This window comes from Bos grunniens, chromosome 4 (assembly GCF_055505025.1).
Source record: "Bos grunniens cultivar Pamir isolate PY7600 chromosome 4, Bosgru_T2T1.0, whole genome shotgun sequence".
Lineage (NCBI taxonomy): Eukaryota > Metazoa > Chordata > Mammalia > Artiodactyla > Bovidae > Bos > Bos grunniens.
This window is the reverse complement of record NC_141168.1, coordinates 1473508-1489037: the sequence shown is the minus strand read 5'-3', so window position 1 is coordinate 1489037 and position 15530 is coordinate 1473508. Positions and strand designations below refer to the sequence as shown.

At 59.8% G+C, this 15530-nt stretch overlaps 1 protein-coding gene across 2 annotated transcripts in view; it reads right to left on the bottom strand.

Moving 5' to 3' along the window:
• Window positions 1-204: 204 nt before the first annotated feature.
• Window positions 205-15530, bottom strand: part of PTPRN2 (protein tyrosine phosphatase receptor type N2) — a 607146-nt gene continuing 591820 nt past the window's right edge. For both annotated transcript variants that reach the window (XM_086394674.1, XM_086394676.1), the window contains 2 exons: window positions 5089-5162; window positions 205-1907 (listed from right to left, as the gene is read on the bottom strand). In XM_086394674.1, the coding sequence (XP_086250800.1) occupies window positions 1836-1907; window positions 5089-5162 (146 nt within the window). In that variant the 3' untranslated portion in view covers window positions 205-1835. The remainder of the gene's footprint in view (window positions 1908-5088; window positions 5163-15530) is intronic.

Sequence of the window (15530 nt, the reverse complement as noted above, 5' to 3'; positions counted from 1 at the left end):
GAATAGACTCGCAGCCACACGCGACACTCTGGCCCCTGTACACACCCAGCTCGGCAAATAAAACTAGAACTCAGCATGGAGCTCCTGGGATGTACACAGTTTGTTCTGGCATCTAAACGCCCACAGCTTCAGGAAACAGGATGGATGGGACAAAAAAAAACCAAACAAACCCAAAAAACTGCTCTCTCATCCAAATACAGACCATTCAAATGTGAAATCAGAAGTTTAATCAGACACAATTAAATATATTTGTGTATCTCACACTGAAGAAACATGAAATGTTAGAAATTACAAGTGGGTATATGCGTCCTACGTTCAGATAAACTAGTTTCCATTAATTGTTTAGATTCCAGGTAGAGAAACAGCTTTGGGAAGGAAATGATCCATATATTAAAGCAGATACACACGACAACACCATTTAGAGACACAAACAGTATTTTGGCAGCTTTCTCCCCATTCGGTCGGCCACCTTCCCTGTCCCGCTTTTTGAGACGCGGCGTCTGTTTAAGATGAGAGGATGGCGTGCCGCACGGGAAGCAGAGGGCCCAGGGCCGCTGGAGCATCTACTCCCTAAAGCGAGGCCAGCGACACACAGAGCAGCCCGCACAGCCCCCTCGGCGTCGAACTGTCCTCAGTCTAGTGAAGCGCATTCCTCTGTTTTGGGGTGGGGGCGCCCAGGTGCTATTTTGGCAAATCTGAAGGATCGCTAGACGCGTGTCTGTGTGACATCAGATGGGGATCTGCCTGAGAGGCCAGGAGCCTGAGCCCCGGGAGGGCCCTGGCCACCGCTGCGTCCCAGATGCCTGGATCCCATGCTGGCAAGAAGCAAAAAACAGCGGGCCTCCCTGCACTTCCCCCATGGTGAGGGCATTCCCGGTCCTCTCGGGACGCCAGCCGGGCCTGAGCCTTCCTGGGGAGGGGACCACACAGGCCTGGCCCCATTCTCATTACCCCTCAGGGAAGCCTTGAGCGGCATCTGGGTGAAGTCCAGTATTCTCGCCTGGGCAAGCCCGTGGACAGAGGAGCCTGGCGGGCTACAGTCCACGGGGTTGCAAAGAGTCAGACACGGCTGAAGTGACAGCACACGCGTGTAAACCCCTATTTGTAGCTAAAAGCCGTGTCTGGAGGTTGGGGCTCCGCCAGGGCCTTGCCAAGTGTCCCTGTCTACTGGCCTGGAAGGAGGCACTCTGGGTGGGAAAGCGTTTGCCCCCGGGGCCCCTGGCTGTCCTGGGGGAGTGGAAGTTTGGGCGGGGCTGTCACTGTCCCCCAACAGTGCTTGGGGGAGGGTGTGCAGCAGCCCAGATCGGATGAGGAGCTGGCACGATTGTGTTTTATGATCTACCCCAAAGCTGCAGAATGTCCCCGTCACGTCCGCCTAACTCCTGAAGAAGCCTGCGGTTTCTCCCGGTGGTACACAGTCGTAAGGACAAAGGCCAAGAGTGTCTTCTACTGAGGTGGCCCGCTGGCCCCTCTGGGCCCCGCCCTGCATGGCTGACCCTCCAGAGAGGGACAAGTCACAAACCAGCCCTCTTCTGGGGACCACACTGATGGTGCCGTCCGTATGACATGATTGGCAATTAAGAACATGGATATGTGTTTTAAGGAAAAATAAAGTTTTTTCCAAGAAATCGAAAATAGAAGGACTGATTGCCCCCATCATTTCATCTGCCCATAGATCTCCCTTTATCATTATTTGGCTGAACACACACACACGTAACTGCTAAGCTGCACTGACTGTAGACTCCTGAGGACTAGAGCTCTAGGCGGTTGCAGCAGAGGCGCGGGCACGACGTCGTGGTCGCTGACGGGGCCCCCGGTCGTGGGCGCCTCCGGCCTCACTGGGGAAAGGCCTTGAGGATGGCGTTCACCTCCTCGGCCACGGCCGTCAGGGCAAACTCGAACTGCTCCTGGAGGGACAGAGGAGGGAGACATGAGCAGGGCCCCTTCTGCTCCAGCCGTGGGCTCCCGCGTGCCATCCTGCAGGGAGAAGCTGTTTACGGAGGACAGGGAAGAGCTGCAGACTTCCGTGGGAGGTGGGCAGGGTACGGGTTTGCGGGAGGAGACCCGGAGCAGACGGGCTGCATGTCTCGTGTTCATCTCCGCTTCTGTCACTGGAGAAGCTGGGGTGGACGTGTGAGTGTGACAGCAGCTGCCGCAGGCTCCGTGCGCCCCCTCCCCCAGCCCCTTCTGACTCCAGCCCCAGCATGGCCCCCCAGGGGCGGGGCTGGGCGCAGCCTCCCGTCCTTCTGAGACTCACCGGAAACGGTCACAGTCATGACACCTCGGGGTTCCCTGGCCTCAGAATGGAAAGGGTCGTACTCGCGCTCTTTGAAAATCCACCCACCACCCGGCTCAATCCGACTCACTTCTGTTTGCCAAGAAACCTCGTCTCACCCTCAACCGTGCCAGCTTAGGCATACGTGTGCCCACGGACACCAGTGCTCCCAGGACGGGGCACGCTTCTCGTGCCGGCGGAACCCGCAGGGCTGCTGACTATACACTAGGGGCGAGTCCCGGGCGTCGGACCGTCTGCTCCTCCAGAAATGGGGGCTTGGCAGACAGAGGACAAGCCCACCTGTCCGGCAGCTTTCCCGGGTCCACAACCTGCTCCCAGCTTGGCATGAAACACTCGGAGCAGTGTACCCAGTACTTCCCCATCACACCAAAGAAATCACAAAAGAATAAACTATGCAAACACTCCCTTAACAGCAGATAGGGATTTTTGATGGAGGAGAGCCCTATCAATGGCTTAGATACTCGAAAACTCCAGTCATTGATAGACGAGTCCAGTGCCAGAAAGACTGACACATTTCCACTCTGAGTGGCACAGAACAGAAGCGTATGTGCTGTTCTGTGCTCAGCCGCTCAGTTGTGTCTTTGTGACTTCAGGGATGGGAGCCCGCCAGGCTCCTCTGTCCATGGGATTCTCCAGGCAAGGATACTGGAGTGGGTGAACATTCCCTTCTCCAGGGGATCTTCCTGATCCAGGAATCAAAGCCGGGTCTCCTGCACTGCAGGCAGATTTTTTACCGTCGGAGCCCCCAGGGATGACCTGCCAGGTTCTAGCTCAGAGCCTCTGCTGGCGGCCACGAGCCTCCCGAAGCACAGTGGGCTCTCCCGGGGAACAAGCCTCCAGGCCCACATGCAGGGTCAGCAGGAGGCCCGTCCACCTGCACCTCCCCACCCCGTGTGCCCACCTGGATGGACCTCTCCTCCCCTCGAGGCCTGGGCTCAGGCCCGCTGCCACCCGGACTGCCAGGCCCCGGGGAAGCCACCTCCTGCCACCGTCTCTCAAACCAGCGGTCAGCCAGCAGGCATGGTGTGTGCCCCTCGAGGCCTGGGCTCAGGCCCGCTGCCACCCGGACTGCCAGGCCCCGGGGAAGCCACCTCCTGCCACCGTCTCTCAAGCCAGCGGTCAGCCAGGGGCATGGTGTGTGCAGGACACTGCCCCAGACACGGGCACAGCCTCCCTGGACGCCTCCTCCGGAACGGCGGCCTGCTGACGGCAGACTGCGATCTCGCAATGACACGGAAATGGGACAGGACGCAGGGCGGCTCTGGGAGTCCCGCTGGTTTGTGAGGCGACAAAAGCGGGGCAGACCTGCCCTGTGCCCTGACTGCTCACTGACCCACACGGGGCACGGGCCTGGGGCCAAGCAGGGCCATTCACAGCACTGTCGAGGTGCCGGCCAGCCGGGAGGGCGGGCAGCGGGCCCCACAGCCCGGGGCTCACGGGACCAGGAGGCGGTGCCATGAGGGAGCACGTCGGCCAGAGACAGGACCTGACTTCTCCTTCCTGGGCAAGAGCCGCCCCTGCCCTCAGCCCCGGTTCTGGGCTGCGTGAGGCTGCTGGTGGACACGGGGCCAGACCCTCCCAGATGGTGAGCCGACCCTGGATTTCTGGTAGGACGGCCCCGCCAGGGCCACTGGACCCGTGGGCTGCCCATCACCAGGATGGCAGGCAGGCGTGGGCAGGGTTCAGCTCTCCCAGGGCCCCATCAATTGCCAGTGGAGGAAGAGTGAGCACCAGGGAACGGCGGTGGCCACCCAGACCCGGCCGCTAGGCACATCCGGCTCCACCTGGAACAGTTTCCTGGCTCTACACGAAGGAGCTGAGTTGGTTTTGCCTCCATGCTAGGGGCTGACTTTGACCACGTGGAACCAGCCATAGGGGCCCATGAAGCTGTTCTGAGAAACGACCTTCAGGGTCAAAGTGTGCTCGCCATGCTTACTAGACGCTGGGCTCCTTCCCGCCCAACAGAGCGGGCGGAGTGAAGCCTGTGCTCCCTCCCTCGAGGCTCAGATGCTGCCCTGTCCCGTCTGCGGCACGGAGCTGGGCCCAGGAGCTGCTGACACCCTGAGGGGACAGTAAGAGCCCGAGCTGGGACGACGGGGGTCCCAGACCCTCACCACTCGGCACCAGAGCACAGAGCGGCCTGGTCTCCCGGGAGGGCTTTTACGACTTTTATAACTGAAGTTCTCTGCAAGGGTGGCTTTAGTGGAGGCGATGATGGCATCTGGAGAGTCCAGGCCACACCAGGAAGGAGAGGATCCTGTGCTTACGACTGTAGGACATGCGTGTGGGGTGTCTGTGGCTGGACATGGACACTCCTGCAATGCTAAGGGAATAGGCCATCATGTGGACATTGGTTTCGGCTTCAGCGAACTCAAGGCTGTCCAGGGATCTTTAGGCTCTGCTCCTTTTGCTGCAAACTTAGCCTTTTCAGTAAGCTACTCAGGGTGCTCAGGGGCCCAGCATGGCCCAGGGACATTCTGGTGACCGCCGTCCTGATAACCTTGCAGCGGGGCTGTGGCTGTGGGCTCCGGCGGAACACGCCACACACATCGCTGGCCTCTGACGTGGAGATCTCACTGTTCCCCTGCTCCCCCCATCGGCACACGGAGGGTCCCGGGCCCTGAGGTCCGACCACATCTACTCAGGCTGGAACGCTGGGGCTGCAGCCAGAGTTGCCCCGACCTCCTGAGTGGAGCGGGTGTGGGAGGCAGCCGGCCGGCTTGCCCCTCACTCCTTTTGAGAAAACCGCCCTCATGAGCCCCAACCCCGAGCCCCAGGCCCGGCCGCCTTACCTTGGTCTGGACCATGCCCGGTCGCTGGTCCCGCAGATGCTCCAGGGTGGCGGCGATGTCGATCTCCTTGGCGCCTGCAACACACACACGCCAGGCTCAGACGGGAGCAGTGCACATAGGGCCGATAGACACACACCGGGCTCAGACAGGCGTGGTGCAGAGCGGTGCCCCTCACCCGCTGCTGGGGCCCCCAGGCTCGGCAGCCAAATGATGGTGACCGTCATTCTTCAGCTGCCTGGCTGGGAGGGGCATTTCGGGGTTCATACAGGAACACAGGGCAAGGTGGCTTTCGTTTGTGTTGGCTCAAGAAAGCTGGACAGAAGCTTGCTATCAGAGGCAGATACACACACCACGGCAAGCTGAGGCCAGGACAGACTAGGCCTTTACTTGGCTTTATTTGGTGGTGTTTCAAGATTTTTATTTTTTTGGCTGTGAGACTTGGAAGATCTCTGTTCCCCGATCAGGGACTCAACCCCGGCCAGGGCAGTGAAGGCACTGTGCCAACCACGAGGCCCCCAGGAAGTCCCCAGGAAGTTTTCAGAGAACGGAGCAGGTAAGCTCTAGCTTCTCCTGCGTAGGGTTTTCACTTAAGAGGAATGAAAAGGCAGACTAACCTCGTCCACCTTAGACCCCTAACGCCGGCTTCTAAAGAGCTGCTGCCTTCTGTTAGAAGCGAGTGTTCCCAACGCTAAGGAAGGCTGGGGCGCCCCGCGTGCTCACGGGCAGGTTGGTGCTGTGGCCCAGCGCCCCTCAGACGCGCCCACAGGACTCCAGGGGCCTTGGGGGCCGCGGAAAAAATACTATTCGAGCTAAAAATGCAATCTCATGAATTATGAATTCCACATATACTCCCGTTTTCCTGTCTTGCCAGGAGCTCTGGTAGGTGAACAGTGAACAGGACTGGGTCCCCAGCGCCCGAGCCTCTTACAGGTCAGAGGTGAGCGTCTGCAGTGCATCTTGGCAGACGCGCAGCTGGGTGGGCGGCACAGTGGGGCTGGCCGGAACCCACCCCCAGCCCCCCAAGGATAGGTGTCCTGCCAACACTTCCTCTCACGCATCAGGCCGTCACCAAACCCCTTCAGAGGAAATCAAGGCTTGTCCAGGTCTCAGAGCCGTGATCATCGGACCCAGACGTGGAAGAGACCCCGGGCCGGCCGCCACCTGGGGCAGCTCTGGCCTGCACCTCCGGCATACCTGTGTGTGTGTGGAGCGGATTCACCAGACGGAGACGAGCCTAGTCCTGTACAGTGAAAGCCTCAGGGGCCCGGGGTCCCGACCTAACCCCTCTCATCAGACGGAGACGAGCCTAGTCCTGTACAGTGAAAGCCTCAGGGGTCCGGGGCCCCGACCTAACCCCTCTCATCAGACGGAGACGAGCCTAGTCCTTTACAGTGAAAGCCTCAGGGGTCCGGGGCCCCGACCTAACCCCTCTCATCAGACGGAGACGAGCCTAGTCCTTTACAGTGAAAGCCTCAGGGGTCCGGGGCCCCGACCTAACCCTTCTCATCAGACGGAGACGAGCCTAGTCCTTTACAGTGAAAGCCTCAGGGGTCCGGGGCCCCGACCTAACCCCTCTCATCAGACGGAGACGAGCCTAGTCCTTTACAGTGAAAGCCTCAGGGGCCCGGGGCCCCGACCTAACCCCTCTCATCAGACGGAGACGAGCCTAGTCCTTTACAGTGAAAGCCTCAGGGGTCCGGGGCCCCGACCTAACCCCTCTCATCAGACGGAGACGAGCCTAGTCCTTTACAGTGAAAGCCTCAGGGGTCCGGGGCCCCGACCTAACCCCTCTCATCAGACGGAGACGAGCCTAGTCCTTTACAGTGAAAGCCTCAGGGGTCCGGGGCCCCGACCTAACCCCTCTCATCAGACGGAGACGAGCCTAGTCCTTTACAGTGAAAGCCTCAGGGGTCCGGGGCCCCGACCTAACCCCTCTCATCAGACGGAGACGAGCCTAGTCCTTTACAGTGAAAGCCTCAGGGGCCCGGGGCCCCGACCTAACCCTTCTCATCAGACGGAGACGAGCCTAGTCCTTTACAGTGAAAGCCTCAGGGGTCCGGGGCCCCGACCTAACCCCTCTCATCAGACGGAGACGAGCCTAGTCCTTTACAGTGAAAGCCTCAGGGGCCCGGGGCCCCGACCTAACCCTTCTCATCAGACGGAGACGAGCCTAGTCCTTTACAGTGAAAGCCTCAGGGGTCCGGGGCCCCGACCTAACCCCTCTCATCAGACGGAGACGAGCCTAGTCCTTTACAGTGAAAGCCTCAGGGGTCCGGGGCCCCGACCTAACCCCTCTCATCAGACGGAGACGAGCCTAGTCCTTTACAGTGAAAGCCTCAGGGGTCCGGGGCCCCGACCTAACCCCTCTCATCAGACGGAGACGAGCCTAGTCCTTTACAGTGAAAGCCTCAGGGGTCCGGGGTCCCGACCTAACCCCTCTCATCAGACGGAGACGAGCCTAGTCCTTTACAGTGAAAGCCTCAGGGGTCCGGGGTCCCGACCTAACCCCTCTCATCAGACGGAGACGAGCCTAGTCCTTTACAGTGAAAGCCTCAGGGGTCCGGGGCCCCGACCTAACCCCTCTCATCAGACGGAGACGAGCCTAGTCCTTTACAGTGAAAGCCTCAGGGGTCCGGGGCCCCGACCTAACCCCTCTCATCAGACGGAGACGAGCCTAGTCCTTTACAGTGAAAGCCTCAGGGGTCCGGGGCCCCGACCTAACCCCTCTCATCAGACGGAGACGAGCCTAGTCCTTTACAGTGAAAGCCTCAGGGGTCCGGGGTCCCGACCTACCCCCTCTCATCAGACGGAGACGAGCCTAGTCCTTTACAGTGAAAGCCTCAGGGGTCCGGGGTCCCGACCTAACCCCTCTCATCAGACGGAGACGAGCCTAGTCCTTTACAGTGAAAGCCTCAGGGGTCCGGGGCCCCGACCTAACCCCTCTCATCAGACGGAGACGAGCCTAGTCCTTTACAGTGAAAGCCTCAGGGGTCCGGGGTCCCGACCTAACCCCTCTCATCAGACGGAGACGAGCCTAGTCCTTTACAGTGAAAGCCTCAGGGGTCCGGGGCCCCGACCTAACCCCTCTCATCAGACGGAGACGAGCCTAGTCCTTTACAGTGAAAGCCTCAGGGGTCCGGGGCCCGGACCTAACCCCTCTCATCAGACGGAGACGAGCCTAGTCCTTTACAGTGAAAGCCTCAGGGGTCCGGGGCCCCGACCTAACCCCTCTCATCAGACGGAGACGAGCCTAGTCCTTTACAGTGAAAGCCTCAGGGGTCCGGGGTCCCGACCTAACCCCTCTCATCAGACGGAGACGAGCCTAGTCCTTTACAGTGAAAGCCTCAGGGGTCCGGGGTCCCGACCTAACCCCTCTCATCAGACGGAGACGAGCCTAGTCCTTTACAGTGAAAGCCTCAGGGGTCCGGGGCCCCGACCTAACCCCTCTCATCAGACGGAGACGAGCCTAGTCCTTTACAGTGAAAGCCTCAGGGGTCCGGGGCCCCGACCTAACCCCTCTCATCAGACGGAGACGAGCCTAGTCCTTTACAGTGAAAGCCTCAGGGGTCCGGGGCCCCGACCTAACCCCTCTCATCAGACGGAGACGAGCCTAGTCCTTTACAGTGAAAGCCTCAGGGGTCCGGGGCCCCGACCTAACCCCTCTCATCAGACGGAGACGAGCCTAGTCCTTTACAGTGAAAGCCTCAGGGGTCCGGGGCCCCGACCTAACCCCTCTCATCAGACGGAGACGAGCCTAGTCCTTTACAGTGAAAGCCTCAGGGGTCCGGGGTCCCGACCTAACCCCTCTCATCAGACGGAGACGAGCCTAGTCCTTTACAGTGAAAGCCTCAGGGGTCCGGGGCCCCGACCTAACCCCTCTCATCAGACGGAGACGAGCCTAGTCCTTTACAGTGAAAGCCTCAGGGGTCCGGGGCCCCGACCTAACCCCTCTCAGACGGAGACGAGCCTAGTCCTTTACAGTGAAAGCCTCAGGGGTCTGGGGCCCTGGACCTAACCCCTCTCTCCTCTCTTAAGTTTGCTCAGGTGCATCCTTGTGCCTTGAAACTGGTTTGAAAGACTCTTCCAACAGCCGTTTGTCCCCGGAAGGCCAGTCTGAGCAGGAGAGCCGGCGTGCGGTCCTGGACCCCCGTTACTTGGTCGCCCTGAGGCCACTCCCTGCAGGGCTCCAGGTGGGGCCATGGGAGGTCCCCTCCCCGGGCAGTGTCGGGACGACCCTCCAGTCAGCTGTCACCAGTACTGCAGCGATGCCGGGCGAGGAAGCGACAAAGAGGACAGAGAAGGTGTCATTAGGTTTTCCCTGGACGGGGTCTTTAAAATATGAAATGCCAGGGCACGATGTCTCAGAATCAAGCTTAGCCCGAACCCAAAACTCTGCAGTGGAGGAAATTAAAGGAATGCTTAAAAGTGGGTAGCTGGAAACAGACAGAATGGGTTTATCAGGTGGGTCAGGGCTACCGTCTCCCTGCACGTTAGGACTGGAGTAATTAGTCACCTGAGGCGTGCAGGGAGACGTCTTAAGAGCACGCCCATGCAGGAGCTCTTCTGGGGGGTGGGGAGGTGTGACCCTGCACCTGGTTCAGTGACCCTGAGCATCCAGTGACCTCGTGGTGCAGGAGTGGACGGGCCGCCTCGGGGCGGGCGGGGTGGGCGGCATGTGTCCTTCTAACAGGCTTCACCGAAGGTAAAAGGATTTACTTAAATCCCTCAAGCACGTAGGAAGCTCCCTTGAGCACATTCAGCTGGAGTCCTTTCTACAAATCCCAGTCTACTGACCACACATTAGAGTCCAGGCGAACAGATACACGTGGTGCGCTGCCCAGGTCGACAGGCATGTGAATAGTGACTCTTTGCGACCCCACGGACTGCAGCAAGCCAGACTCCTCTGTCCTTCTCCATCTCCTGGAGCTTGCTCAAACTCATATCCATTGACTCAGTGATGCCATCCAACCATTTCATCCCCTGTCGTCGCCTTCTTCTGTCTTCAATCTTTCCCAGCATCAAAATCTTTTCCAATGAGTCAGCTCTTCGCACCAGGTGGCCAAAGTATTGGAGCTTCACAAAGAGTCCTTCCAATGAATATTAAGGCTGATTTCCTTTAGTATTCACTGGTTTGATCTCCTTGCAGTCCAAGGGATTCTCAAGAGTCTTTTTCAGCACCACAGTTTGAAAGCATCAATTCTTCAGTGCTCAGTCTTCACAGATGCAAATAAAACTCAGATAGAAGATGGGTTTTTACCAATACAGGGGAGTGCACGGTGTGGTTCGGAGGACAGGCTTCCAGCATCTTCTACTGGAGAGAGTCACCACTGTTCAGACGCGAGACAAATGTATGTAAGTGGTTCCATGGTCAGTTTAAGCTGGTGACTCCACGAATGTGCAACCGAGGTGGATGCAGCCTGTGGGTGTGCACCCAGCAACATACGAGGTGAGCGTCCAGCCTGACCCATCTCTCCCGGTGCCCACGACCCCATGGGCATGCTGCAGACTCCAGGCACACGGGCTGGCCGGCTGGGTCCTGAGAGAGCCTGGCCTGCTGCCATCCCAGGCACCACTCTGTACATAGGGATAGCTGGGGCTTTGGCTTCCTGAGGCACTCAGGGGCCATCGGCTCTGGAGTTCATATATTGGTTAAATGCGTTTTTAGGACAACAGAGGTTTTTTAAGCTTTAGATAGAAGTAGTAACCATTAAATGAGAAACATTAAAAGAGCACTAATATTAAAGATATTAAAACTGCTTTTTTTTATGATGAGAGAATCAATTCGAAGTGGGAGAAAACCAAGCAAATAGGCCACCGCGCCTCGTCCCCAGGCCTGCGCTGATTTCTCCCGGGGCTGGCCAGCGGGCAGAGGGAGGCGTGGGACTCGCGGTCTTGGCCGCGTCGCCTCCTCCCATGTGACCGAGGGGCCGCAGCGCGTGGGCAGGAGCCAGCCTCGTCTCTCCCTTCTGCAGCACGTCCACGGCGTCCTCGGTGACGTCATGTCAGAAACAGAAATACCTTCTGGTCAGACTTTAACCCAGAAGGCTTCGCGAACCACACCGCAGGGATGCAATGCATCCTTTTCTCTGCAGCATAAAAGACACCACGTGTCGAGTGCACAAGACAGAAAGGTCTGAATTTTGCAGGAGGAAACTGTCTCAACTCCACTCTCTGGGGGGACCCAGGAAATGCTAAATACACCTGAAGGGATCAGGGCCGGGGCGGAGCTGTCCGTGTGCTGAGCTGGGCCCCAGGGTCTGTGCTCTTTGGCTGAGCTCCATTTTGGAAGGAAGGGCTGGGCAGTGACGGGCAGGGGCTGTGCGAGTCCTCACCGGCGGTCGGCCCGAGTGGCTGTCACCGCAGCCAGAGGGCAGCCTTCCTCCCACTCCGGGTGCCTCCAGGTGGGGGTCCCCCCTCCAGACCTCAGCCCCACGCTGACGCACACACACACGCACGCATGCTCACACTGTGCACACGGGAGGCAGCTCCCACACGCCTCCTAGGGGTGCGCACGCACGCGCGCGCACACACACACACACACACACACACGCATGCTCTGTCCTGGGTCTTCCGTGCCAAGCAGTTTCTACTTCATGTTTCTGGACGCTCTGAATCGATGGAAGAGCTGTCAAAATTACAACCAGGACGACTTTTTGCAGGCTCTCTAGATTAACTGTAACCTCCCTTTCATGAGGTTTCGCTGGGATGAAGGAGACAAATGAGCATCTTGTTCACTGATAACTGGGGACCTCAGAACCCAAACAGCCCAGGTACTTCTCAAGCTTTTAGAAGCTAACTCGAAAACATTTTTTCAGGAGAAACTGGGATACCTCCAAATCTTGGCCACTGTAGACGCAGGCCATTGGGAAGGAGCGACTGTTAAACTCGTAGAGGAAGAGTGGGTGGGAAGGCCAGGAGAAGCTGAGAGGCCTGAGTCGCCAGACACTCGCTCCCTGTTTAGATCACCCGAACCCCGCCCCCTGGTCAACCCCAACCCTGCCCCCTGATCACCCCAACCCCGCCCCTGACCACCCCAACCCCGCCCCCTGACCACCCCTAGCCCTGCCCTGCTCCTTGATCACCCCCAACCCTGCCCCTGATCATCCCCTAACCCCGCCCCCTGATTCCCCCCCACACCCCGCCCCGCAGTCACAGTTGGGCCACACAGAGGCAGAGACCTCCACCACGGGGACCTCACTACCTCCCAGCACCATGGCCTGAGTGACACAGGGAGCCGTGCGGGACACACTCGGGTCCCCAGTGGACAAGTCAGAGTTCCGAGGGGACAGCGAGTGGTCATCTGGGCGATGTCTGTGGCTGCAGAGAAGAGGCGGGGGACCCACGGAGTCCTCTGAGTCCTCAGTGACACGGAGGCTTCAGGAGCAGGGGTCTCTGAGGGCACCCTCCCCCCACTCCACCGGCCCCATCTCCCCCAGGACCGGCACGTGGGGCCCTGGACACGCTCCTGAGTCCCTGCAGGGTCACAGCATGAGGGCAGAAGTGCTGGCAGCCAGGCCTCACAGACCAACGGCTGCCCTGAGCAGGGAGACCCTTGTTTCCCGTGGACTGTGGGACGAGTGCTCCAGGGGAGCTGGATGCCAAGCGGCCCCCCGAACCCCATCGCAGGCCCTCCTTGCCCCCCTGGCCCCTCGGCCCCAAGTCTATTTCCGGTTTAGAAGCTGAGTGTGTGGCCAGCTCGCGGCCTGGCTGGGGGCTGGACCATCCAGTTTCTCAGCGGACGGCAGCTCCAGACCCTGTTCTAAGGACTCCTCGGGCCTCCTCTCCTGGTGAAAGGAGACGCAGGGGCCCAGGGAGGCCCAGGGGATCTGTGAGCTCCTGAGGGCAGCACGGACATCAGCACTTGTCATAGAACATTCTACGGGAGGTTTTTGGGGGGTCACTGATGCAAAGTGACCTGGTTCCCGACCCCGCTGCCTGCTCAGAGCGCAGGCCTGAGTCCTTAACACGGTGTTTGGCCCGCCACTGTCCAGCGACTGGGTGGCTGTGCTCTGCGACTGCCCACCACCCGCAAGGGATGAGCGGTTCTTGGCAGGAGCAGAGACAGACCCTCACTGCCTGGTGAGGAGCTGTGAACTATTGCTGAAAGAGGCTGGGGCATGGCAGTCTTCCTGGGCCTCAGAGGCCTCCAGGGAGACGATGCGTGGGGTTGGGGAGGCAGCCAGGATCAGAGTGGCCACATGGCTCTGCAGGGCACCTGTGTGGCAGGAGGACTCTCTGGGCCTCTGAGCTGAAGTGATGCCACTGAACACGGAGAGCCAGGCCTGCCAGGGCCAGCAGGACAGATGGGGACGACACTCATGGGGACGGGGACAGTCTGGGTTTGGGGACGAGTGGACAGGTTGGCTGCTGCCTGTCCAGGGGAGGAGGAGAGTGACGGCCCGGAACCGGCAGCAGAGGGGGTCCAGCAGGTTCCTGGCTTCTCATCGGGTGAGTGAGGAGGGAGGAGGAGCCTGGGGGCCATGTGGGCGGGTCTGACCCCTGAGAGGCACAGGGGGCGGACGGCCACACCGGCCAGGAGCCCCTGCTGTGGTCCGAGGTGCGCGGGGCCCCTGCCCACCTGTCAGCAGGTGGGAGAGAGGGAAGAACCGTCAGCTGTACCTGCCCAGGCCCGATCCACAGGCTGGAGACCATTTCGGAGGCAAACTGCAGGATACGGTTCACAAAACTATCCGGATCAGACGATGGGCTTGTCGGGAAGTTTTCCAGGAGCAGCTGGTTCCGTTTCGTCTCATTCCTCTCCGATGACGATGGGCTTGTCGGGAAGTTTTCCAGGAGCAGCTGGTTCCATTTCGTCTCATTCCTCTCCGGTTAAACTCACTTTGTGTATCATGTCACCCAGGCCTGGTCACACCCCATCCGGATCAGACGATGGGCTTGTCGGGAAGTTTTCCAGGAACAGCTGGTTCCGTTTCGTCTCATTCCTCTCCGGTTAAACTCACTTTGTGCATCATGTCACCCAGGCCTGGTCACAGCCCGGCCACGCTGCTCCTGGGTCCCCACCCCCGCCCTCCCTGACCTGAGTCTCAGCTCCAAACGGAGAGACAGACGAGGGAAGAGGTGGGCGCCTGTCACCTCATGGGACACGAGTTCTCCACGCAAAAGGAAGACTCTCTTCTCCCTGGTTCTGAACGCTTCTCTCAGCCTGAAACTCCAACAAGCTGGAGACGGGGTCTTACCACCTTGAAGCCACGCAGAAGGCAGACCGGTCTATAGAATCCATTTTCTGCTGGGTCTTCGTGCTTCAGCCAAACATAAAAAGTGAGATGTTTTTCCCGACGTACCCTGCTCTTTGCAGCCTGCCTCTCCCAATCAGTCAGGCCCGTGGAAGGGTCGTCCACGGCTGGGGTCAGCTCAGCCCTGCCTGCAGAGCCCCGTGGGCACAGACCCCTGGGGTCCTGCCCCCCCAGCCCTCTTGTCCAGAGGTGCCCAATCAGTCCTGCCGGGACCAGCTCTATGTGTTCCTTCCCCCTGGCGCCAGGCAGACCCGAATCAGCAAGCCGGCGGTTCCAGGGCCCTGTCGTCCGATCTCTGTCTCCCCTCCCTGGCGGAGTTTCCGCTGTGGCTGTGACAGACCCGCTGCCTGCTCCACCCTGGCCCTGGACCATGCAGCCTGGTGGCATCTCTGCTGTGCTGACCCCCCCGCCAGCCACTGGGGCTCGGCCACTTTGCAGCAAGACCAGGGCTCTGCATTGCCCGGCCAGCTGGGTGCTTCCCAACAAGTCCCCAAACCTTGGAGATCTGCTTTCTCAGTTTGCAACCAGGTGTCAGAATCGGTGAGCCCTGAGGGCCCTTGGTGCTGTGAGGATGGGGTACAGATGCACACGAGACTCTGCAATGGGGGCAAAGTAGACCCCAGCCCTGCACCCCAGGGCATCGATGGTGCTCAGCAGCCCACTGAGCTGTGGACACCGCCTGTTTCTCTCCACGGAGTGCAGGCCCCAGGAGGGTGGGCTCGCCTCCCGTCTTGCTTGTCGTGTAGACCTGGTGCTCAGTTAATAGCAGGGTGGAATGGCACTTCTGTGGTTCAGCCCAGTATTTGCTGAAGGGAGGAACAGGATGGTGGTGGTGGCCGAGAAGAGCAGAAGGACCTGTGAGAGGGGAAAGGGCTGGGGAGGGGCGCCTACCCCACAGTCAGGGCCGGGACCCGGGTCCTGCAGGAAAGAGCCAGTGTGGCCCCGAGAGAGGGGTCTCCTGGGGCCACTCTCACATCTCACCGGCTGCCATGAGCAGAAGAGACCAGTCAAGGGGTTACAGAAGAGGAGGCGCAGGGCGAGGGGCCCAGGGAGACAGAGAGACAGTGGTCTGGACACGCATGCATGAGCCCCTCGGCACATTCCCCGGAGCAGAGCTGTTGCACGGGGCGTCCTGCCGGGAGGCCTTCTCCGCACCGTGTGTGTGGCAGGCCCTGGGCACCTGTGCTA